Source organism: Ostrinia furnacalis, unplaced genomic scaffold, assembly GCF_004193835.3.
Source record: "Ostrinia furnacalis isolate ACB-3 unplaced genomic scaffold, ASM419383v2 OfSCF0677, whole genome shotgun sequence".
Lineage (NCBI taxonomy): Eukaryota > Metazoa > Arthropoda > Insecta > Lepidoptera > Crambidae > Ostrinia > Ostrinia furnacalis.
The window spans coordinates 172,102-199,739 of NW_021130916.1; the positions used below are offsets into that span (position 1 = coordinate 172,102).

Here is a 27,638-nt window from a genome sequence, read left to right on the forward strand (position 1 = left end):
AAATAATAACAAAGTCAAAACTAACCGTAGCAAGACCAAAAAAATATGTAAAAGCAACAATTTATTGAACAAACTTGCAATAAGCGATCTGCCAGTGGTCGAAAATCCAAATGCACAATTTAGATGTTTCTATAAGTTACAAACAGACGGCATCAAAATGGTTTTATCTAAATTGAAACAAACTTTAGATTTGAATTTATCGCCTTACCATTACCACCTTAATTACGACTTACTTACAACAATCACTGAGAAAAATAAATAACAAAATAGTGTGTATCACAAACGAAAACTAATAATAAGTTATAAACATCACAGACAACTACATTACCTAACCGTAAATGACTGGAACTTATAGTGAGATTCCTTTTATATCAATAAATACTAATAGTCCGCACCAATAGACCTCGGTGGATAATTTTACAGAGCAAATGTCAACATGTAGAGTCAACAGCACATCAGACTATACATTTTTATTGCAAAATAAGCCTTAATACAACGACGTAAAATGCCAATGTGTAGCAGGACGTGCTGTTGTCATATGACACCGAAAGTTATAGCCCTATAGTAATTTGATAGCTAAGTGAAATAATGTGAAACAGTTTTGCCTGTTTCAGTCAGTTATTAACACATCTTACACCAAAATCCAGTCTATTAGCGCGAGCTATACACTTGACTAACAGTTCACATCGCTATGGCACTCGGTTTCAAGCCGATAATCACTTTTCAAAGCCAAACTAGACAAAAATTTCCTGAAAATATTAACATCTTTAAAAAAGAACAACTGGAAGTGAAACATACGGGTAGAGTCAAAGATATTGTTAGAATGAGGTACCAAATAATATTGTTCCTTTTGTTAATGAGATTACCTTTGTCTTATACCCTACTCTTATAGTGAAACTAGTTGTTAGTTTCACTTTCAAGTATTTCTGCTTAGTAGAGCCTAAAGATTCGAGTAGGTAATTACATATTATCTACAGGAATTGACTAGACAGAAGGCGCACGCGTGACTTTAAGGGATTAACGAAATTCCCATTAAGAGTACCTAAGTAGCTCTGAATAATTAATACCTACGCCACTTGCGCATGTCGCAGTTGAATCCATAAGTTGAGAAAACGCGTTAAAAGAAGACACCATTTGTTAACTAAATAAATGTGCCTACGGCTTTTTCAAACGCCAAAACAAACTATGGGGCTTTGAAACCATCCTGCCCGAGCGCCGACCAATCCATTTCTCTAAACTATGCTATAGACTTAAAATGTAATATTTATCCCATATTACTGTACAAAACGCTTATTCATTCGCAAAATTTGTCCTATTTGTTATTATTATACTGCGTCGAACAATCCCGGACTTACAGCCGGCCATATTACGTACACTTCCATCGAAGGGCTCACCGGATTAAATATATTTAAGATATCCCTTTCTTATTGCACCCTCCCGCCTGCCAGACATTTTGCTAATCATCTAACTATATGGCAATACGATCATTTCACTACATTACGAAACTCTTAATTACTAACTAACCGCTGTCTATTGGACTAAGATCCGTCGTCACAGCACGAAAGAAACCTGACAACCTACAACATGACAGACACAAAAGTGCAACGTGAACTAACCACGCGATACCTCGGGTGTACCGCGGCGTAAGATGCACTCCGCCATCTTGGCTCTATAGGCGCCACATCAAGTAACCATTTCCTAAACATACCTAACACCCGCTACGTTCCCACAGCAGTACAGGTAATTCAGTAGTGATTTTACAGGATATTGCAGGGTCCTGTAAAATTCACACATGGAAATGTTTCACGGACGTCAAAGGCTGAAATTCAGTTATTGTTTACGAATAAGATCCTTCATATTTTTTACATGCCGCACTCATTCATATTAGCAGACGCCATCACAATTCAAATGGACAACTGAAAATCGTCTTTTCATAATAACTCTTAACTTCATTACTCAATTGAATGTTCCCAAAAATATTTAATTGATTACGCTGTTGCCGGTGGCAACAATGCCGAAATAACACAAGAGTAACTATGTTCACCTTAATTTCATCTGAATTCGTGAAAAACTATCTCAGTATCACCTGAAAATCAAGCAAATGACGACATGTGAAATCTATAAGATTTTCGGGACCCAAACTGCTTACTGGACTGCTATGGGAACGGGCCCCCATCGTTTCCCTACTTTACAGCCTAAAACAAATGTCAACTTATAAAATACATTTTAAGTGCATTTGCTTCAACTTCACCTCATTTAGAGTGGAAAACATGATTTGCCTGCGGCTCTAACCACTTCCTTCACATTAATTTACCAATTCATTTAAACAATCACGATTATCTTATAAGATAACTATAATGTGGCGCTTTTAGGCCACCTTTACACCACCACCCATCGGCGAGAGGTTGCGAATGACGTCCTACTCGACAATTTCCAAAAGTTCTCAAACTAGACTTTCTCGTATCACTATGAAACGTATTTTAGGGCTGAATATCAAATATCAACTGAACTACTAATGGAATTCCTCGTCTTATCACGTCCTATCTAATATTGAACGGAATGCAATCTGCATCTGGATCGCTGGACCGTCCCCCTTTTGGTACAGCGTCGTCTCTGCAAATGTATTTTGCATCTCCTTCTGACTACACAGTTCTTGGTCAATCATCAAGTTAGTGATCGTTAATTAATTGATGGTCATTGAGCAAATTGGTTTAATTTCTAATTTATTCGTCTCTAAAGTAGGCACCAGCGTAATAGGTATCAAGCTGGCAGAAGTAAATAGGAATTGATAGATTAATTTAATGATAAATGACTAATTTCGAAACTCGCATCCATAAGCATCCGTTTTTGAACAGCGCTCTAGTATTTTTACTAACTCGGATGATAGGTTTTAAATCTAAAATAGCTCTGATGATAAGTAGTAATAAATTTCGGAACGCTTAAGGATGGAATTCTGTAATCATCTAACACTAAAAAGGAAATCCAATTTAACCTCTACCCAAATTTTTGGAACCCCTCCAAAAACAGCTGTACACCTACTTATTGCTGTCCCACATTCGTTGAGGTTAGACGACCACTAGGCTCTGGTCCGTGAGCACGTAGAATTTTGTCCAATGACCCCAAGCTACCCATCCTTATCGCTCGCGCCTAATTATATTGCTGTCGCGACTGTGCGACGGGCGCCCGCAGTGAGTGTGCGAGCGCGACATCAACATAATTACGCGCGAGCGATAAGGATGGGTAGCTTGGGGTCATTGGACAAAATTCTACGTGCTTACGGACCAGGCTTTAGAACATTGACGATTGATCAAGTACTGCAGTCATGATAAGCCGACATCAGACCCGGCTGGGGCGGTCGGTGAGGGCTAACCGGAGGACGGCGACCTCCGTGTGTCAGGCGGCGGAGAGGGCGAGGGGAGGCGCGGGGGCGGGGTGCGCGGGCGCAGGCGGCGGGCTGTCAATGACCCCGCACGCTTTCAATTCAGTGAACACTTCTGTGAAGAATCCTGGTTCGGAGTTGATTCGGAGCATGTTGAAGGAGAGGCGGTCGACGATGAGCAGACAGCGGTCCCAGAACTTGTCTTTGGAGTCTTCGACGAGGAAGGGCTTGAGGGGGTAGGATATCTCGTTGCCCATGTATGAGTAGGAGAGGTAGAGGCAGGTGAGCACTACCGCCTGCAGGTCTTGGGGCCGCGCTATGCGTTCGCCGTCCACCAGCTCGCGGACCAGCATGTATACGAACACCACGTTCGCCGGGTTGATGAACGCCACGTCCTGGAATGAGAGAATATATCGGTCAGACTCGGTGCAAATTGCATCAATTTACAAAATATAAATGCAATATTTGCGTAGTAAATTAGTGGCTACGATTTGCTACGAAATGTAAAAATATTCGCTGAAGGTACCAATTTTTTTTTACTCTAGACAAGATATCCTAATTTACTCTGCGAACCGATATAAAGAATAAATGCTTCGTAGTATCAGCTACTGAAGAGTACTGTAGATTAAGTTCAGAATAGAACAGATTTTTATACTACAGAATATGCTACGGTGGCTACGACGCTCCTACGAGGTATCGTAGCCTAGTTCTCGTAGTATTAATGAGTTGTATTTGTTTGCTATGACAGCTTTTCCCAGACTGTGATGTGAACTAAGATCAAATGAGATCAAGATATTTATACTACAGAATATGCTACGGCGACTACGACGCTGCTACGAGGTATCGTAGCCTAGGTTCTCGTAGTATAAATAGAAATGTATTTTTGTGCGATGACAACTTTTCCCAGACTGTGAACATTCAGTACCTCTAGTAGGAAAAACTTTCGAGTTCGTTTCGTTGCGTATTCAAAGTGTCATCGAAAAATTTTGTATGAAAAATTAAACAGCGCCCCCTAGGGCGGCTATAATATAGGGGGCGCTGTTTAATTTTTCATACAAAATTTTTCGATGACACTTTGAATACGCAACGAAACGAACTCGAAAGTTTTTCGTACTAGAGGTACAGTAAGCTAGATCAATTTTATTTATGATCAGTAAGATTTTTATACTACAAAATATGCTACGGTAACTACGGCACTTCTACGAAGATCTTAGCCTAGTTCTCGTAGTATAAATTGAATAATGTATTTATTAATTTGCTATGACAGCTTTTCCCAAACTGTGATGTGAAGATTTCAGTTAAACTAAGGTCAAATAAGATCAATAAGATTTTTGTACTACAGAATATACTACGGCGACTACGACGTCTACGAGATATCGTAGGGTTCTCGTAGTATGAATTGAAATGTATTCGTTTGCTATGACAGCATTTCCCAGACTGTGAACATTTTAGTGAGCTAAATCAAATAAGATCAATAAGATTTTTATACCACAGAATATGCTACGGCTACTACGATGCTTCTACGAGGTATCATTAGGTAGCCTAGTTTCTCGTAGTATGAATTGAGTAATGTATTTGTTTGCTATGAAAGATTTTCCCAAACTGTAAACATTCCAGTAAGCTTAAATCTGTAAGAATTTTATAGGTACTACAGAATATCCTACGGCGACTACGACGGTTCTCGTAGTACTATAAAACAAAATGACGTATTTCTATTACGACGACAACTTTTCCCAGACTGTGAACATTCTAGATCGTTAGTTCAAATAAGATCAATAAGATTTTTTTACACTACAGAGTATGCTACGACGACTACGACGCTTCTACGAGGTTCTCGTAGTATGAATTGAAATTTATTTTTTGCTACGATAACTTTTTTTTAACATTTTAGTTAAAAGATAAATCAAAACCAGATTACTGTTTAAATACGTGACACACACAGTTTGCCAGTCTATGTATAGAGAAGCTACTCTGGATTTACGTGAATTTTCTTCATAAACTCTACATATTAAAACAACTTGTATTTGAAAGCAGTAGAATGTAGGTAATAAGATAAAGTCAACCACATGATTTCTACATTTTCTTGTGCCTACTCTTAGCATCCTGAATTTAATTAATTAATACATACTTATAAGTACAACATTACATAATCCGAGTTAATAAGAATCCATTTCATTGAATCGCTTATTAATCTATATATCTTATCTATATATATAAAAGGAAGTCGTGTTAGTTACTCCACTTATAACTCAAGAACGGCTGAACCGATTTAGCTGAAAATTGTCAGGGAGGTAGTTTAGAGCCAGGAGAAGGACATAGGATACTTTTTATCCCGTTCGAAATTAAAAAATAAGTCTGCTTATTTATTGCCATTAAGGCGGAACAAAGTTCGCCGGGTCAGCTATAATTTATGAAACAACTTGACATTTCACGGTTGCCCAATACGCGTTATAAATAGGCTACTCTTTTATTTAGCACTTACAAACAACGTGCGAAGAAGTGCGTCATCAAATAAACTTGGGTCCTTCGAAGTTTACGTGAAATGAACCCTTAATCATAATAGAAAAAAAGTTATTTTCGGTTGAACTTCGTGAGCAATGTTCAAAACCGAAGTTGTTTAATAACATTCCTGTTTTAGTTTGACGTTTGGCATTTATCGCCTGAAAACGGGTGGGCGAGAATAGGGTCTGTAACACGAGCTTGTACAGTCAGCGTCAAATAGTTCGTGATGCCCAAAGTGGCCAAAAACACAACCTTATTCCAATTGTAACAAAGATGTGTTGCGAACTTACTGGCTAAGTACTTTGGGTGTCACTGGGATCTATTTGACGCTGACTGTACCTCCTGTCTACTCGTACTAGAAGGAAAATTACTGTACATGATACTTTGAAAGTTGTTGAAATAGAAACAAAGGTCATAAACCACTTGTATACCATTATCTGTGTTGTGTAGTGAAAAACATTTTATTTTCTTTTTGATTACCTACGTGCGTCTTACATAAAAATAACAACAACAATGTTAACAGCATTGTTGTGTTCCGTCAGTTAAAAGTAAGATAGCCAGTTCCTCCGTGGTTGAGGATTCCTGGTGAAGCTCGCTTCCACCTTCGGCCTGATCGTCATTTACCATCAGGTGAGATACAGGCCACGAGCTTCCTCGTTGTCTCTAAGATTAATAAAATGTGCCAATAAAAATATGATGCTTGTTTCCGAGATAAATTACAATGTAAAAAAACATTTTGAAGTCTGTTTCTGTCTGTTTTATCAGCCTAATTTCCACCACGGCTGTACCAATTTCAACGGGACTTTTACTGGCAGATCGCTAATGATATTAGAAGGAAGCCTATTTTATTTTAGAAATGGAATTAGAATAATTGTTATCATAAAAAGCTCATCATGATAGACGAAATATAGTGGGTGAACTGTAACTCCTGTGTAGCCAGGATCTACAGCTTCACCCCCAACCAGTGAAGGTCAAGTTTGTCCCGGGGGAAAGTTAAACTGTCATTGAATCCGCAACGCTACTAATTAGAAGAACATAGAAGGAGACCGAAGTTAAGGATCCAGTGGAAAGCGGATGACAAGAGACATAAAAGGTTTAGCAACCATTTCTCTGTAGTTTCAAATGATTCCACACACAATAGTGAACTTTATAAATCAGTCATAGTGTAAAACGAGAATAGACTGATAAAAATAGACACCTTGACCCATAAGCCTAGAAAACTAGTGGTGGTTCACATCTGACCCGTCAAGTCAATCGATATGTGAACTTGTCCAGATGCCAACAATGTACAACTTACAACTGATGCACTATTTGCATATGCAGCAAATAAGTTAATGATAGTAAATAGTAGTAGGTTAGCAGCATGAAATCTTACCTACGAGTTAAAATTATTTTTGGTGTTCTTTCGCTTTGAATATTTACAGATTCTTTATAATTTAGACTAATGAACTGTGAATAAATGTTTCACCCTAGTTACCAGTTAGTAGTTGTTTGTTCAGTTTTAGAGTACTTATTATTATTCTGTGGTTTTAGTCCTTTTAGTAAATAACAAAGTTCACCAACGGTCTGCGTCTCTACGGACTCGACCCAGGGACAACCAGAATAAATGATAGCACCCACTACGCAACTTTAATCAAAGTATGACTCTACCGCGAAAGGAACTATCAAAACAGCATCAACTGTTTGTACTTGCTGTCATACTTCGCAAACACGCCCTCTTCCCATATAACCCGCTTCTTAACGCTGACAAACGCAGGAAGGGTAGGTACTGTATGCTCCACCGTCCAATTCCAAACAAAATTTGCCCACAGATTCTTTTGTTTTCTGGGAAACCGACTCTACAACAATGCTAATTCTACCCTCACCATCTACCCTCTTCTGCATCGTGAGTGTAAAAAGAAAGTTCCAGAGTGGCTCATGGACTTGAGCTATGATGAAACCGAAAAGCTAATAACAGTGTTTACATAAATACCAAAACAAATAGGAAATTATTATTATTATGGTAGTATAGGTTAATATATTATTTACTTAACATTCTCTAAAGAAGCACTCACATTCACGCGCGCACACACACACACACACACACACACACACACACNGCATAGGCATCAGACTCACACAAGAATGAACATCAAACGTATCTTATACATTTACTATGTAATTCTGTACGATTTTTTTTGTGTGAGTAAAATAAAGATTTATTATTATTATTATTTAGGGCCCTGTAACCACGGTAATATTACCGTGCTGTAACTTTTGTATGTATTTGTAGAGATTCTTTCACAATTATTATTAGTTTTATTTTACTCATATTTTTAAATTTTATTAAAAGGAAAAAATTGGAAACTTATCCATTAAGCTGATTTTTGTCTTGAATTTGTGTTAGTCCAGGAGAAGTTCAAACGGTACGAAGTTCGCTGGGTCAGCTAGTAGGTACCTAAATTAATTCTTGTGCCATACAAAACTAAGCACCGAAAGAAGAAACTCCTTGCCAGACAACCTTTTGAGGGTTGCTGCAAAAGCCCCGATGACCCAAACTTCATGATGCACCAACATTCTAACCTAAGTAGGTATAGGTACCTATTGGGAGCATATGCTGACAAACTTTCAGCGTTTATAAATTACGTAGGTCTGGCGTTCACCAGCTATTAAATTACATAATGATATCGATATTTGCCAGTTTCTACGTACTTTCCTTAGGCTAAGAACTCACGGCGCGATTTTCACCCGCGCCCGCTGCGATTGTGGAGTTGTGGTTTTATTTTAAAACTCACGGGAGCGTTTGTTTGCGCGGTTAGGCTAAGAACTCACGGCACGATTTTCACGCCAATCAAGTCACTGATCTACTAGTTGTCGCGATTCTACTAGTCGCCCGCCGGTGCCGCGGGACCCGCATACAACCGCGCACGCTGCGGGTGAAAACTGCGTCGTGAGTTGTGCATTAGTTTTTACATAAGTATCTGCATTCTACAGAAGCTGCGAGCCCGCAATCGCCGCGGGCGCGGGCGACAATCGCGCCATGAGTTACTAGCCTTACTTATGAGATCAAATACTAATAAATATATCTTTAGTCCAAACACCACTTAACTCTATCAAGGCGCATCAATTACTTATATTACCCCCCACAAGGGATGATAGCCTTAATTACTTATCATTGGACAAACTGTGGGGATCGTTTGAAGCAATTCTATCAATAAGTCTCTTCAATATAAAGTGGAAAACCTCCATCTACCCACGCATTCGGAAAAATGATATTTGTTCTGTTGTGTTTAATGGAAATTTTTCGTCTTCAAATATTTTACAGTCAGACCTGGTTTCCACTAAGACGGAGAGAGCGGAGAAATGTCGGGTCGTCAAATCCAAATAGATATAACTCAAAGGTGACGGACTGACTGACTGACATAGTGATCTATCAACGCACAGCCAAAACCACTGGACGGATCGGGCTGAAATTTGGTATGCAGGTAGATGTTATGACGTAGGCATCCGCTAAGAAAGGATTTTACGAAACTCCAACCATAAGGGGGTAAAACGGGATCCACGCGTACGAAGTCGCGGGCGGCCGCTAGTTTTTCTATAGAATTTGACAGCAGCGGCGGCGCTATGCAGTCCTATGCGGAGCTGTGCAAAGCGGAGACGAGAAATGGAAATAATGAAATCTGATTGCATATTCAACACACTTATCTTCTCCGCTCCGCTTTGGTGGAAATCAGGCTTTAGCGACAAATAGCAGACACACAACCTTAATCTAATTATAACAAAGACGTGTCACGAACTTCTTGACTACTTTGGGTGTCAATGTAATATCCAATTTTTCAATCTTCAATTTAAATATTTTGATATGATTTTGACTATTAAGGTTACCTGGGTGACCATTAAATTTGTTTTGTAATGTGGTACTCTACTACTTAACATTAAAATTAGAAAAGCCCAGGTTTTCTATAAAGAAACCCATCTCTATACTATGATACTAGTAGTTAAATACTAAGCAGTCGCCAGCTTCGAAAAGCACAGAAAATACTTTCATAAATGACACAAGCACCGAATATGAACTACGTGAAGAAATTAACCAATTAAAACTCAACCTTATCTCTACGGAAACAGAGCTGGAAAGTACGATACTGGAAAACAATAACTTAAAGAAGAATATTACTAAACTAAATAATGAAATACACTTGCTAAAAAACCTCTGTAAGACACAATATAAAATGGAAAATAACAAAAGACTCTCCTCACCACCTGAAATTTNACACACACACACACACACATATATTTCTTGTTTTTCTTGTAATTCTGATACGAGTAAGTTAATATTAAAGTGTAAAATTAATGCTTATTAGTGACCTGAGGTGGTGGGAGCCTGATGACCTGTAATACAGGAATACCTAGCATAGGCATCAGACTCACACAAGAATGAACATCAAACGTATCTTATACATTTGCTATGTAATTCTGTTCGATTTTTTGTGTGAGTAAAATAAAGAAATAAAGTTAAAGTTAAAGTTTTCATCGACTTATACAGCATCAAACATTATTAAACTATGACCAAGACTAGCTTCTGTAATAAAACTATACAACATGTTTATGTTTGTCATCAAGAGATCAGATTTTTGTTGCATAATACTTTTTTTCGAAGAAAAATGCCTTGGTGAGCCACACATAACCTACTCTGCGTGTTGGGTCACTTGGGTCCCGCCGTATAGGGACGTCCGCGGAAGGCGCCTTTGTCGTTTCTATAGTACCCAAGGCGCCGACCACTATGCGGCAGAGGGATCACCCCAGGTTCTTAGAGGGTTCGAGCCCCACATAACCTAACGTCCCCCGGCGGTGTATGGATAGGCCATTTTCCTGGGATAAAAAAAAGGTTATGTGGGGCTCACCAAGTCAGAACAAGGTTTACCCACTAAAAAGACTCGGTGCTACGTCATTCGCTTTAAGTGGGAAGGAACTGTGGGATTCCGGACAAAGCATTCACTACCATTCCCTCCCGGATGCATTACAAGTTTATAGCACCTATACTAACTGCTCAAATTGCCACTTAATTAAACTTTAGGTGTCAGATTCATAAGTGTGTATTGTAAATAATGTGTTTTAATATTCGTCAAATTAAGTAAAGCCATAGTAGACTTATAATAAACAAGTTGACAGAAAAATCACGTTTCGTATAATCTAATTTAATAGGATTAGTCAAAATGTAGGACTCCTATCATAACATTATGATACTAAGTAAAATTTTCCTTATACCAGTAATAGGTATGTCAAGTTATTGCATTTTTTTATAAAATATTGCAATCTGTCTCCTTCATGGACATTCAGCAATAAGTTATCTCTAGAAAACAAACTTTTCATATGTACATAAGTGCATTATGAAGCCGACTTGGACCTCTGGTATCCAGCTGTGGGGCACTGCAGCGACTTCCAACCCAGAGATATTGCAAAGATTTCAGTCGAAGCTACTGAAAATTATAACTGGCTCGCCCTGATACATACCAATGACCCAATGAGAGGTTACACCATGACTTAGGAATTTCCACAGTAAAGGAGGAGCTAGTAAAAGCTATGCCTAAACACAGAGACCGTATTCTAAACCACGTAAACGAGCTTGCAGTGGAGCTGATGAAACCGAGAGTAGTATTCTCAAGACTAAAAAAAAAAGAAGAACGCCTCTAGATTTGTGTCAATAACACGGCAAAGTTCAAGCAAGACAGGAACATGTGAGAATCTATCCTTTTATATTAACGTGGCCTTGTCACTGGACCTGGACCACAAAAGATGACTGCAAACACACAAGTTATTGCAAATAAACGGTTATCTATCTACTTTTTCAACCAATAGCCCTAGAGAATAGTCTACAGTATAAAAAGTGGATAAATGCTAAGCCGACCAAAGCCCGGGATCAAAGGGAACAGATCGGACGGGATTAACGAAGGATCGGTCATCGGGTCCAATCTCACCCTTTTCACAAGTTTTGTGGGCACAAAATATTTCCAAAGACAATATACCTATTAAAGTAGGTTATGCGTGAAGCATGTAATATCATGTAACATTATATGATAGTCGGAATAATTTTTGATAGAATTTTAGATTATATTTTGTGAAATTAAGAAGGTGGCGCCCAACGTGGTAACTATTTTTCGTGTATCCTTGTAAGTTTAATATTAAAAAACTCAATAAATATAAACCTAACTTGATCTACTAATATGAATAGAGAAGTAAGTAATATGACTAATTCAACATTATATTGCAATATTATAATCGAAGTTACGTATGGTGTACATGCATGCTTGCATTGAAACAAGAAAATCATGAGCTTTCATAAAACACGTTAAATTATAAGACCAAGGTCATTCGATTTTATTATGTATGATTCATAATCTTTTCTTAGAACTACCCTAGGATTACTCAGAGGCTTCTCAGAAATAAATTTCGAATAATTCATGACATTTCTCACGAATTTCAATCCGCATTACAGAGAAAAGCATCCTTTCGGAACGGCAACTTGGTATTGCGAAACGCTACCGAAACCGCGGCACGCGTGAGGGTGGACCTCCCCCAAATCTGCCGTCTCTTTCTAAACAAAACCCCGATTCATGTCTTCAGACTATCGATTTTCCTTCTGACGTACGCTTCGCTCAGCTATTTGAATGAAATGTTTATGTGCCGATGAAAATGCCAAGTCTGGGATGAGAGATTACTCTTTTTCTTGAGCGGGCTGCAGAAGCAATATATGTATATACCTACCTACTTTGAAAATGTAATGTTTAATAATCTCCGCCTACGTATGTAGAGGGGTAAAAATGTTTGCGCAAATATTTTACGTTATGAATAATGCGGAGAATTTGGGAAAACCGGAGAATGAGAGAGTTATAAATAACAGTAAAATAAACGAGGATGTTTAAACTGGCGCTTCTATTTTTAACACAGGGGATGTCAAGGGTGAACTTTAGACGTGGTTGATTAAGTTTGATGCCCAGGTAAGACTCATACTTGGTTAAATTGATTAAAAATAACTTGGTCAGGTTAAATTCTATGGACTGGCGATCCTTTAAGGATTTTGGTATTCTTTATTTAAGGGTAGGTTGCGAACGTTACATTTACGTATTTTTTATATTTAATTTTAGAGAAATATCCATTTAACTACATTGATTACCTAAAAAAAACCTAACTTAGTTTTAGGTTTTGAAAACATGATGTAGTTTTGGTTGACAAACTACGAGTACGAGTACGAGTACGTCATGTTTTCAAAAGAAAAAACATAAAACTAAAGGTAGGTTTCATTTCCAGGCTGTGATAAATGAGGTCCTCTTTGTATTAGGCCACAATAGAGTATGTAATCAGTCAGAGAACTACGCATAGAGACTTCCTAAGTACTTAATCTGCTTTGTTCGTAAACACATAAGACATTCTTAATCTGTAACGTATGTAGGCACTTGTGTTTGACTGAAATCCTATTCAAACTTTTAAGAGAATTAAATCAATTTTCCTAAGATAGTCTTCCATTTGAATACAGGCTGAGAGTTAAGGATTTAGTAAATAAATCTAAATCCTTAACTATTGGCTACTGCCAAACTCACATCGTACGTGATGCTGCAAGGTTACCCAGTGGAGATACATTGCGCTACGCCACTTTATTGCGCTAAATCATTCACTGCGCTGCCGGGAGATATGGCTCACTCACTTTTTCAAAGTGTGTTACATTACAACGCAAGACTAGTAAAATTCAAAAGGAAGGCATAAAAAGTAGAGAGCATCATAGGATCAGAGATATCTCTACTAACAAACAAATGAAACTGTATTTACAATACAAACAAAGGAACCTTGTTTGCTGTTCCATGGTTGTACTGTAACACAATTTTGAGTTAACTCAATGAGAGGAGCTGGCACAACAAGCTGCGCCAAAGTTACGTTGCCCATCGTAATTCCCAGTGATCATAAGCGATATTGCCTACAGGGGGATATTTTGCGACAATGTTTAACTAGCTCTGCCTCACAGCAAATGACAAGCGACATTTTCTGCACCACAATGCAATTCACGTAGCTATAGAGTGTAAATTTCCATAACATGTCTAATTTACAGTCGCGGAATGAAAAGGTTCGTCACCTTAGTGTCGGTTTTCGCTTGCACTAGGTACTGTAAGAGTAAAACCTGCCAACATAACAGTACAAGAAACAGTGCTGCTAACATTTCAATAAATATGACGTTTGCTAACGAATAAGGTTTTGCTTGTTTATTTTTCTATCCCATCAGTGCAATGCAATGATGACATTAGTTTTTTTTTTATTTAAAAGAAATAATAATGGCAGGTTGAACCAACAAGAAGATTTTAGTTTATCAATCGTAATAATATTCTTGACAAGTTAAATTGTCAAACAACTTTGATCTGAATAATTTTGAACTTTACTTACGAACAGTTAAAGATTATTTTCTCTAACTCGAGATTATTCTGTAACATAGTTTCAAAAGGTAATATGTGCTCGCGATTCGTTGAAGGAATCAATTTGAAAACTGACGAACCTTTTCATTCCGTGACTGTACCTTAGAATAAAACTTAATTACAGTCCCTATCGGTTCAGACTGGCGCAAACTTGACTCATTTCAACTGAGCTACTGCGGAACACGCAAAAGAATCGTAAAACTGCAGATCAATACAATGTTTGTTATGTGAAGAAGCCCTATTTGATCGCAATGATATGAATTTACAACCTTCTGCGCATAATTTGTTTTGTTAGAAAAGTATAATTGTTATTGACTGCTAGGTATGTAGGATTGATGCCATTGAAAGTAACCTTGCTGACTAGATCCTACTTTGTAATTTTTTTTCTATTGATACCAATTTCATTGTCAAACGCCCCCGAAAGGGACAATCAATACCTTTGACTTTTACATAAGGTCAATGAACATTTCGGTAAACGTTACCGTTACTGAATGAGTCAGTCATGGCGTCAGAGTACCTCCCAGCTTGCTGTAAACTGATTACAGCATCAACGCCATTAATAGTGACCGACAAGGACGGCGTTTATTGGCTTAATTCGACTGCGGCATGAGCTGACTGGCAGACAAAACTAATACAAAACAAAACAAGGAAACAGCTCAGGGCCACTGCAGGCGTGTCTCGGGAGTCTTAATAATGCACACTGCAGATGTTAGCTAAAAATCGGGGGCTTTGTACGGCCGTCAACAGATGTCGCCAGCGGCGCGCGGTTGTTTACCTGCCAGCCCTGCAGCAGCAGCGAGCGGTCCACCGTCCGCAGCCACATGACCGCGTCGCCCGCCTGGAAGTCGCGCAGCCGGTGGCACCGCGCGTGCAGGAACATGCCCAGGCACTTCAGCAGCTCAGACGTGGACGCCTGGATGACGGTCTTGCGCGGCGCCACCGCCGGCCCCACCACGCTCGTCGGGAGCTTCTCCGAGTAGCACACGTTGTTGTTGAGCGCGTTGGCCCGCAGCGCGTCCGGCGGCGGCAGCGGCGCGGGCACCGGCGTCGGCCGCGCGTACACCGCTCCCTGCGCGCTCACGTTCTTGTTCCGGTCCAGCGGCGCGTTGTCCGTCAGCGGCGCCCGGAACGTCGCCACGCTCTTGCTCTTGCATTCTAACTTCTTTTTGTTGTTGTTCGCCGTCGAGAACCTCTTCCACGAGAGCGCGTTTATGAACAGCGAGTGCTTCTTCAGGTTCTTCTCGAGCGCCGTCTTCTCGGAGATGATCTTGGCGGCGTCGTCGAGGGTGGCGCGGCGCTCGTCGCGCGGCAGGTCGCGGTTCTCGCGGTTCTTGGCGTTGTTGAGCCGCTCGTAGGAGTAGGCGAGCGCGGCGCGGTCGGGCGGCGGCGCGGCGGCGGGCGGGCGCCGCTCGCGCGGGCTGAAGCTCAGCACGGTGCCCATGAGGCCCGCGCGCGTGCAGCCGCTAAGTCCCATGCATGACGTGCGCGGCCGCTAGCGGCGACGGCCCGAGTGGGCTCGATACGCGCACGCAAGCGCCCGCCCGCGCTATCGACCGCGGCGCGCGCAGCAGCTGACCGAGCCCCGCCCGCCCTGTAAACAAACCCCGACCGGAGCGGTAAATCGTGGATCGGCTTATTAATTTCAATTAAGCTCGAGACGTTGCCTTAATCGATCCGCGATAACTCTCTCGTCTTGCTGGACCACCAGCCTGCCGTGTGCGGTTCTCCGAGCGCTTATGTAATAATGGCGTTATGCGGCCTGCCTGCGGCCGCTCTCTCGGACTTTAATCGTATTGAATCGAGTCACCTTCGATTAACGCGCAGTCGACAATTTTTCCCGTAAATTCCCGCTGCAAATGTAGGTTGATTCCAACGTCGACCTGACCTGAATACAATTTTCATTAAAAAACGTCGGCACTAAAAAGCTTCCGCGTGGGGAAGCTTGAAAGCTTCTACCCATCGCTTTTAATTTAGTACTACAGCAACACTTCCCTTCTCATGACGTCAGATTGAAATGATTGTATTGACAGTAGTGAGCATATGGGTGACCTACTTACTCGAGTAAAAAACTCGGTTTTCATTTCCCTATTTGTTCCGGGGACTCGAACCTGCGTCCCACGCCTCCAGGGATAATTCCAACATGTCCAATTTCCCGAACCACTTTGCCGGAATGGAACACCTGTTTCGTCACACCTATTAATCCCTGTTGACAAATAACATGTTACGTACACGACCCTTTTAGAATTCATATAGGTACAAAGGATACAATACAAACCCTTTCAGATAATGTTTCATAGTACTGTACTAAAGGTTAGAATATGGGCAGCAATTTTCTCTTTTCTTCATACAAGTAACACTTAAGCATACTTTGAAGATACTAGAGAATGCATAACGTTCTAATTAGTGGGTCTGAAAGCATCTCCACTTATCTGCCAGCAATCATTTCAATTTTACTCCTTCTACCTAAGTAATAGAGGTTAAAACTGCTCGTCTGCCAGCGAAGAAAATGCTCAACAACGTGAAAAGGAGAGCGACATTTACAATCGTTCCAAGATGCAAGGGACGGAACTGAGGTAAAAATGTATAGTACAGCTGCAAAATTTATAGAGTGCCTCGTCGAGTGGCGGTGGACAAATAAAGGTTCTTGAGACGTCCACCCCTAGCTATTATGTTAATAGGTCAGTATTTTTGCCCTGACATGCGCTTTGTTGACCACTCTAATGAAATAAAAAAGAGACAAGATCGAAAGCTAAAAAGCTAGATTGCAGGTCATATGGAGTATGAAGGTGACTGTAGCGACTATAATGGAGACGAAAGTTTTTGGTATAGCACATAAAATATTGATAAGACCGTCTAAAGAAATTGTGCCGTTTCGATTTTGTACGTTCGTTCGTTCGGTTCAGCCGAAAGACGTCCACTGCTGGACAAAGGCCTCCCCCAAGGATTTCCACAAAGACCGGTCCTGCGCCTCCGCGACCTTCACCAGATCGTCGGTCCACCTAGTGGGAGGCCTACCCACGCTATGTCTTCCGGCTCAAGAACTTTCCTGCCCCAGCAGCCATCAGCTCTACGAGCTATGTGCCCCGATTCGATTTTGTATTGCTTATAATAGGCTAGTTTCCAAAAAAAAATTTTTTAGTCCTTCAATTTTAATATAAAAAAAGATTGGACACGTATATTTTGAATTGTCAATCAAACAAATAATTACAAAGTTATAGTGCGTTGAAGTTCCGCGCAACGTCAAAAAGTGCTGCACTTTTACGCACTCACTGACGTCACGGGCCTTTTATTTAGAACTTTGGCACGCTTTATCTCTTTACATTTTCATTAGTTTTAAAAAGTGAAAAATACGTGTCGAGTAGTTTTTGATAAGCTAACTGACGGACTAATTAAAACTCTTGCTTTCTTACCCAAGAAACATCCCTATTTGTAATAGGGCAGGTTAGCAAAAAAATATTAGTCTTATTTTGGTGATAGCGCACGTAGTTAAGTCATTATCTTAGTAGGTACCCTTTTTCGTAATGCCACATGCCATGCAAATACACAATTACCGATATTCAAATGCATTTGCGGAGCAACGTTTTAATTAGGGGTACTAAAGGCATCTGTACCGAATAGGTAATCCAACCAACTACTCTGCATTGTTACACGCCTTATGCCCTTGGGAATAAAGGTCACCTTTTCATCTGTACCCTCACCCTAGCGAGACTGGTCGCGAGCGTAACGAAGGGTGTCTGGATCACCCTATAGGGGAAAAAGATGGGGTCGTCGTACAGGGAAACTAGACGGTACTTAGTACTATAACAATCATAGCAACATTGCTGTGTACAGTCGTTGTTTCGGACGGCACGAAACAAGAAAAGTACCTACCGACGATCCCTGTCCGGGTTGATAAATGTGCGATGACCATAGAGATATAGAGAGATGCCAACTAATGCACTGAGTTCGAAACTCAGTGTCGCATTAGAAATTCACACACACAAAATAATCAAAATATTATGTGCTGATTATCCACTGCGGTATCTTTGGTACTACGAAAGGAATGTAAACTGTTTACATTATGACGTCGCACTGTCATCATTGCTGTCACGAGCAATGTGTTCTGTTTTAGGGCATATTGCTGCGACACCGCCCCCGTCCCCTTGTCCCCCTTTAGTTTTTGTGATCTGTGGCGACGACCTTAAGCATCGACTCAAGAATGAGTCTGTCTGCTCCGCAGTTTCCATAATTGACATTGAAATCAAAGTGATCACGTTCCAGCGAGGCCGCGTAATGTGTTTAGCGAAGCCCTACGGCCGCCCCCGCATCCGCTAAGCTAAGGGTTACCAGATATAAGGAAAATTCCTAATTTGTCAGGAGTTTCAGCTATTTATCAAGAAGGCAACGTTTTTCTGCTAATGTAGGTAAACCTACTCTTGGGCAGGAGCTCTAAGAGGACTACGGCCTTGTCTTATCTTGTGTTGTCTGGAAGAGATCGCACTCTGGTGATGAAGACCACCTTCAACGTGCCATTTCGATTGAGTACTGTAAGTTTTGTGTATGTGGTGTGGAAAAAGGGTAAACTATCTACTATATTGTCTGGTTACTTGGGACTTACAAACTTGTAAATTATAAACTAAGAATATTTTTTCTGGAAATATTATACCCCAATCCCCTTTCCTCCCCTGTGCCCGACTCCAGTGGAATTTATTCAGGTATTTAATAACTTGTATCTGGTAACCCTAGCTAAGCCCTAGCAAATAGATGGCTATTTGCTTACCCACCGCTAAATGCGACATGGGGGTCTACTTCGCAACACAATCTCGATTTGTGTCCGTCTCTTTTCACGTTACTGTGACAGAGAGAGTGAGAGAAACGGATAGAAATGACTAGGTACTCGCCTTACCTCAGGCTGAATGCAGACGGTATGTGTACGTACGAGTATATTCTAAACATATTAGCACTAGCTGGCCCCGTGAACTTCGTACTACCTATGATCATCAGAAATAAATGGTGAAATGGTAATTTGTCTTTATTGTTTTACTGTATGTTTCGAACAAAATAAAATAAATAAAAATAAAGTTTTTTTTTCAAATCTGTCCTTTTTCCAGTTCCAGACTTTCGTAGCCTACCTATCAATACAAACAAACAATCAAATCTTTCCAAATTCGTGTTTATACGAGTCTCTCGAAGGTCCGGGGTTCGAATTCCACGTAAAACACTTGAGTGACATCACTTCGTTCAAAAGATATGGCAATCCGTGATTTGGAGGACTCTTGCCATGTCCGATAGAGCCTTGTCAGACGCCTACAGCAGTTCATGAAGGTTGAGTTGCACCATGTATTTTTTGTATGGGGTTTGACAGATTTTTGATGTTTGTTATAATAGGCCTTAGTCTGACAACAGCTCAGTGTTAACAACCCCCAGGATATGAGAAGGAAGTTGAATTTATTGAATAATGGCTATCTACCCTAGCCTATATCTCACTTAGGGCTGATTTTTCCATCGTCAGATTATCTTTTAACAGATGATTGAAAAATCTGCCCTTTTAATGTCGGTCAAATATCCTACCGTTTGCTACTTTACTCTCCTTCTGGTGCAATCGCGTAAATGTTAATAAATATGTTGTTGGTATGATTTTCATTTACCTACTTTTCAATTTTTGCCTAACTTCGTGGAATGTGTTTGAATTGTAACGTACTTAGTCTCCATTCTCCAATAAGCATATTTTATTCTATTTATACCTATTTACGAAACGACTTGTTGATATTCAGCTTACAGACTACATTATACAAACCCATCATCTTTACTTCATTAACCGCGTATATTGAGTACCAACACGTCGATTCCGGTTAGTAAAGACGGCACATTGAGCTAAACTATGGCGTCTTATGGAGCTGTATTAAGGTACTATTTTGAAACAAAAATGTACAAAACGAGGCAAGTATCAATGCGATTAGATCCAGACAGATTACCTCGCGCAGGGGAGAGGGCGACAAGGGGCTGAGTGATTGCACAACCCTCCCTTCCCCCAAAATAAAACCTTAGCCCTTACACTTTATGGATTAAATCAGGTTGTAGTTAAGTTTGCACGTGATAGGTTTGTGAAATAGCACTGCAAGAGGTCAATGATCTTAGCTTTGATAGGACGACGCATAGTAAACACGAATCTAGGAATGTGGATTATCATGAGAAGATCAAACGCCTGATCATTTCTAGTAGCAATATTTCTCGTTGCATGAATCTTATTGCTGCGAGGAATTGCAACTCTCTTTTGGCTTATTGACACTTACCAATGTTACTTATTAGAAATTTTCTGGCGTTAAGAGTCGCCTCTCGACCTAAAGATTTTTAAAATAACTTGAAAAAATCGAACTGCCTAAGGTGAGAATCGAACCACCGTGAATCGCCGGCGCAGACCACCGATTTTTTGTTGGCCGATAGTTTACTCGGGTAGTTAATCAATATGGGCATGTATAGAAGTGCGCACATTACACCGATTGATTCTTCACAAATTAGAGTCGGGCCCAAATATCGGCCGACTAAAAATCGGTGGTCTGCGCCTAGGCTAGGTGGTTTACCTATTCCGCATCATGCTTGCAGTTTAGGGTCGTCTTAATCAATTTATGGTAAGAAACCAAATTAATATTTTAGCTAAACAAATGATTATTTTAGTTAAACTGAGCATTATTACACCTCCCTAATATTGTTGTGCAAAAAAGATTCTTCTCCAATATACTCGTACTTAAAAACAAAACTACATAGTTACGTACCTACGTACCCAACAAAATTCTGCCAAATTGTATGAGCGATTAAAGTCAAATTATTATACATCTGCTACTTTATAATTGTTACAGTCAAAAGTGGTTTTGACTGTTTTTTTCAGTCAAAAGTGGTTTTGACCGATTATGGGTTTTGACTGTATTTAACCCGTCAACTGCGACTAATACGATTTATCAATAAAAATAATATTGGTAGACCTTGGCAATGTTTGTACAACACATTTTGACACTGAGTTTAGGTAGATGCACAGTTTTCATACGTATTACTTAAATAAAACCATTAAAATAATATCATAATTTTTATTTTTTTTACATACTGGCAGTCGCAATACATTGTAGTACAAAGTACCAACAATTTCATTCATTAACAAAATGTATTGAACGTACATAAATATTTAACACGCTTCATTCAAACAAGAGAGTCAAAGGACTTAATGTACTTTAATATAAATATAATTATAATTATTTAAATGCTTTGGAACAACTTTTAATAACTATCATTTTATCAACAGCAGAGATTTAATAATTTTTAACAATTTAAACAACAAAGACAAATTCATAATTATTGAATTATTTCGTAATATCAACTGTGACCAACAATAATTATCATAGAGGCAGTTAAGTCAGTTTTAAAGTACAATAAGATATAAATAACACAATAATATCTTGTACAAAAAACAAGCTCAAATATGTAGACACCAGCCATGATATTCTGAGATTGCCTGACTGATTGACTTTCTTTCAGCAACACCAAGTCAGAAGAAAATTATTCACTAAATTTCCTTCTACGTAATGGCACTTGCTATCTTAAATAATAAAATAATAGTACCTACAAATACTAAGCACCTAGACAAAGTGCGTCAAACGCCTTAAACTAAGTTTATTTACAGTAAATCCATTGCTGCTTTTTAATAACACATTGTTCCATCCATTACATTAAAAATTGAGTGTGGTTTTTTTGTTTAATAGATTTTTATTTTTTAGTTTTTTTTATTGTTTTTGTGGGGCGCAGCAAAGGATTGCGTTTATAACGCGGGTCAGTCGCGTCGTACAACTAGTAACATAATCTTACTTAACATTTAAGACCTAAATGACGATGCAACCAGCAGTCTTTTAACATTAATTTGTCGAGTACATAGATGTGGCAGCAGTGTTACTTAGGCCTTGTACTTGAAACAAATGCTGTTGTGATTCCATTTTCAAAAAGTTTTTAACTAAAACTCATTTTTATTTTTTTGTGAATGCACACAAGATTTGCCAGCGTAGCACTTAATAGTTGCAAATACTCTGTGTGACTGATACATTACTTTTTTCCAAAATGTGTGGGAGCTGTGAACGTGTTAATGCCTTAACGGTCATAGTGCCGCCGGCGGCCAGGATTTTTAAGTTTTTTGAGGACCAGATTCTAAAGTACATAATTATAATAATCTGGTCACTTTAATCTTTGCTCGTAGGTCCTGTAAGCCAACCAAGCTAAGCCAAGAGCAATACGCTCTTTTATTACTTCACAACGCATTTGTTCATAATACTATAACCTAACCTAAAGTCTAGAGATCCATGCTGAAGGTTTCCTGGGATTCGTCGAACGAGATCGAGTTTGAACGTGAGTTCTTCTGGACAGGTGAGCTGACCGAGTGTGGGACGGAACCTGGGTTCTTCAGAAGGGCAGCTGGCAGGGAACACTTCGGTGGGGTTTGTGAGATCGGTGATTGCCTCAGGGACATCATGAAAGACCTTTCGTAGACGATTCTGGTGCCTGGAAAGAGAGAGAAATTTGAATGGTTTATTCCAAAAACAAATTAAAGTAATACACAAAATATTGAGATAACTAGGTACTTATTCTTAAAAAAATATTTAATAGTAATAAATACCTAGATCAATTATTTCTATTGTTATCCAAGTTGTGCCTTAAGTTCACTAAGTAATATCTTAAGAATGATGTTTATGTAAAAACTGAATACCAATGAACCCCGAATAGTAGTAAGTAGTTTCAGTATGTTTTTTCAATAAAGGCTGGAGAAACAGAAAGTGTAGAATTCCAGAATGTTTGATATTATAATTTAATATGTTGATGAGTGACGCGTAAAAAACAAAAGACTACACTTTTTTACTCTCATAAATGTTTAGCTGACATTTCGCAATCGCAACCAACCTGTTAACGTAAACTAAAATAGCCGACAACGAAAATGAAACGTAAATGAAACGTAATGGCAAAACGCCATGTTGCGAAAACTGTCAATGAGGTCGCCGACCCACATCGTTAACGGCTCATCGCACTCTATTGACAAATATTCTATTCACAAATAGCAATTTTTGTCGGTAATTAACCTAATTAATGGTAGCTTCCCGAGACCCCGACCATATGGTGGTAATAACAGTGTGGGAAACACAAAACAACATTCAAATTATAAATCTAATTGGTTAATTAGATGGCTGTGGATGGGTTAACAAAATTACACAAATCAATGCCTGAATATTTCGATTCGATATTTTCCCACATGTATTGTTTGTGTTAATTTTGCGACAACTACTTATTCAGTGTGTGTAAGAGAGGCACTGCTATCACTACTAATTTACAAAGTGCGTGTGTACGAGTTTAAATAAAAATTTCATTGGTTATGTTATGTTCAACAAACCAAATAGGTACGATTTCACCTACTCGAGACCGTTTCCCGACAAACCCAGACGCAAAAAAACTTCGCTTTCAACTGTGACCCCACCGGAAATCAAACCTTTAGCTCCAGGCGATTCCCCTCAGAAAGCAGGGAATTGTGTAGGCAACATCTGTTTATAAACAGAAAGACACGGGTCTTACGAGCCGCCAGTCTGCTTACGGGACTATTCCCACCTCTCGTTCCCACCGCTGCAACTCCTGTGTAGCCAGCATCTACAGCTTGACCGCCAATAAAACCCAACCAGTGAAGGTCAGGTCCGCCAGTCTACTTGTAACCACGGCTGCAGCATAGCAGCCGAAACGTCAAGCCGTGAGTACCCGTGTCTTTAATTTTTAGTTGAAATGGAACGCAAAAGCTTAAAATCTTTTATCTGTTTTTTACTACGTATTTAAATCCAAATAACGTCATAGTTGAGGTACCGTCAACATCACATCAAATTATACATTTTTGTCGCAAAATAACTTTTACTACAAAGAGATAAAGACCTCTGTGTTCAGCTTGACGTGCCGTAGTCCGTACCCCTGCACGTGTAAAGTGGTCGTTCGTACCTACACGTGGCCAACATCACTCATGTTCGAGTGTGTTATAACAATAGGTAGCATTGTTATTGTATGGAAATTTGAGTCCTACCTATTCCTATAAGATGAGTTTGTTTTAATAGTTATTTTAGTATAGGTACTATTGTATTTCTCACAGCTTCTGCCCACAGTTTCTTTCGAATGGATTTCGATAAATCTTTATCTTTAAACTAAATATTTGAATAATATGTGTTGTGTGTTACAATTTCATGAAATTAGTAAAATTAGCGGCAAAGAGAGAGAATATCCATTCATCACGGTAATTTAGCTACACTTACGTTTCTAAAGAAAACAAAACATGTTTAGGTTACTGTTTCCTGTATTTTGGCAGATTACATTTTATAATAAGGAATATTATTCCTATTTAGTACTAAGATATTGCCATTTTATGGTTGTATTCATGATGATATTAGTGCCTTTTCCCTATGATCAGGATTTCGGCACGCGTGCGAATCTTGTCCGCATGCGGGCTGCCCACATTTCATAGTCATGTTTTTCCATTCCGCGTGCGTGTATCCCGCGTAATACATCCGCACGCTTGAAGAAATCCGTAACACAGGAAAAAGGCACAAACATAATTAACAACGAATCTTTTTTTTTATTTACTTCTCTGCAAGATTAAAATCTAACCTTGGCCCTTATCGCCCTGGCAACACGCATCACGTTCCAAATTACATTCGCACCAACACCGGTTTTAATTTTTATCTGCCATGTGCTGTGACATAACACTGCGTAACTGCGTAGTAGCCGGCTTTGCAGATAACACGAGTCCAAGCCATTTTGAACCTTCTGACGTCTACATAGACTATTTTTTATGTAAACCTTTAAAACTTGTTGTTGACATTATATTTTATCCTCAATAACATACTATAGTGTAGTTATACCTATTTTTTAGTTTTCAACTAAGAATTTGAATTTAAATGCCATTTTGTAAAAGGTAAGAGCTACTCTGTTCGTAGCTACAATTGTTTGTAAATAATATTTATGCCCGTTTTCACCATCAATCCCTAATTTTTAAGTGACCCCTAATGGTAACAAATAACAGGAATTTTCATGAGTTTTGTTTACATCGGGGTCACTTAAAAATTAGGGATTGATGGTGAAAACGGGCATTAGTTTAAAGAAACAGTAACCTTATTAATCTTTAAACAGCAACTATTGACATTGCCTTGAATCTTGAATCAGTTAACCTTCAAAAGGGCGTTGTATCATCTAAATATAAGCCGAGTGGACATCTTGTTAACCCTTGCGACACTGGACTGAATTAGACCTGCCTATAATTAAGAGAACCCGCCCACTACCGGTTTAATCCAGATTCCTAAGGCTAGTTTAGAAGGCTAGAACGACGTAAAACTAGGTACTTTCAACAACCGTGATTAGAAAAAAAACATCTAATTGTAAGGTTCTGTCAGAAAAAAGTTAATTCTGACCGATAATTTAATAATAAGAATGGCCAGGAATTAAATTCAATATTTAAATGTTTATATTCTTTTTTTTTATTTTGCTGTTTGTAAGTAGGTTGCTAGGTTCTTATGATTGTCAATCTTCATTACGAAATCATTATTTTAATGTTACCAAAGAAGCATAGTTTCTGCTGCAATCATGATACGGTTAAATAACTGCTGATAAACTACTTAGCTCTATTTTCATGACTTTATCGCTGACATTAATAATATCTTCGCTTTATACCTAATCTGTGACATAGATAAACAGCTTAGAATCAGATAATATAAACATGGAAGATTTGAATTTTGGTTACTATAATTTTGCTTTGTTATATTGCAACTTTTGTAACAATTTGTTACTTTTTTTCGCTGACGCACCCGCGAAGTTTTAACAAAGGCGTCCCCTTTGTAACTTGTTGAATAGGCTTTGTGAACGACTTTCATTATCGTTTACGTTTTGATTTTATAGCATTTTTTTATAAAATTACGAAGAATACTTACTAATTACAAAGTAAGATTTTTTTTTATAAAACACGTGTTGTAATGATTAAACGAATCAGACAAAATTAAACTAGTCATTTTTAACTGCTCGGAAACTTAAAAATTACTTCAAATGTTTTGCTGAACCTTCTTACCTAAATGACATGTTTGCTATAGGATTATGATTATGATGACGTATAATCTAAGGCTTTTAAGCACACAAATGCCTACTTAACTTGGATAACAACTCTAAATTGCCTCATAGAAAGTAATTAAGGTATCTACCTCCAGGCGTGGTCGAATACAAGGTGCCTCCAGGGGTACTGGAGTACACATCCGGCATCTGTGCTGGGTCTGTGATGAGCACCCTCCTCGAGGGTATCGCCTGACTGTGCGTCGCTTGCCTCGCGATCGGTGACGCCGACATTTTCAACCTTTTCCTATCAAACTTAGAATTCAAATTCACAATCACTGACACGTATCAGTCGGACGGGCAAGGAGAACTGAGCCGGGTACAGGCGGTGCCTAAAATAAATACGTTCGCGAGTGAAACACGCACACTGGCGTGATAGAACGCGTATACACGTCACACATGGCCGCGTAAGATCAAAACAAACAAAGATAAAAATTTTAGAAGCCACTCCCAAAACGGAGAATTGTTGTTTCTTGGTAGCAGTTTATGCCTATCTAGTGGAAATTAAATTACATAGATTTATTTCTATTGAAACCGAGTTTGATATCAAATATCAATTAATTAAAACCACGTTTTTGGCATCTTTGTTTTGTGCCGAACTAGGAACATAATATTAGCAATGCGATTTTGAAATCGGATCGATAACAAATTATTGCATTTTCTAGCTTAGCTCTCTAACCTGTTAACCCTTGCACCCTTGCTGTAGTGGTTAACAGGTTTGAGATCAGTAACATATGTTTGGCTATTTTGAAGTATAGCTTTTAATTATCATTCCTTCCTGAACACAAACTAGGTATTACTCGTACTTATTCTGTAACTCTTTGTGTCACTGTGCCAACTCTTATCATTATAAAATAGGTATAAAACACCCGCTTTTTACTATACCTGTCTGAGAGTGATAAATACGCCTAATCTGTGCGCACGCACACGCATGACATTTCCTCACGTACACCGCAATAATATACACACATGGATACTATACTCGGCTATATGCGTAGTTTTTGCGATGCTAAACGAATACTCTATGGCGAGCACTTAATTTATATTCTTGAATTGTTTAAGTTTGGATCAACTGTGGAGCCAGAAGGTCACAACAATACGAACTGTTCAATGAAGAAAGTAATAAAAAATACAATATTAGAATAAACATCGCCGTTTTTTAATAAAGTAATTAATATTGATTTTAATCT

General features: G+C 39.0%; 2 protein-coding genes across 2 annotated transcripts; both read right to left on the bottom strand.

The window, feature by feature from the left end:
* Positions 1-861: 861 nt before the first annotated feature.
* Cdk5alpha (Cdk5 activator-like protein) lies at positions 862-15,781 on the bottom strand. Its single transcript, XM_028323698.1, has 2 exons — positions 15,092-15,781; positions 862-3,774 (listed from the first exon to the last, which is right to left on the bottom strand). The coding sequence occupies exons 1-2, from the start codon at positions 15,755-15,757 to the stop codon at positions 3,394-3,396; spliced, it is 1,047 nt and encodes a 348-aa protein (XP_028179499.1). The 5' UTR covers positions 15,758-15,781; the 3' UTR covers positions 862-3,393.
* A 5,922-nt stretch (positions 15,782-21,703) lies between these two features.
* Positions 21,704-26,771, bottom strand: Thor (eukaryotic translation initiation factor 4E binding protein thor). The gene is made up of 2 exons (XM_028323692.1): positions 26,541-26,771; positions 21,704-22,833 (listed from the first exon to the last, which is right to left on the bottom strand). Exons 1-2 carry the CDS (start codon positions 26,680-26,682, stop codon positions 22,625-22,627), a joined length of 351 nt encoding a protein of 116 aa, XP_028179493.1. The 5' UTR covers positions 26,683-26,771; the 3' UTR covers positions 21,704-22,624.
* Between the last annotated feature and the right edge of the window lie 867 nt (positions 26,772-27,638).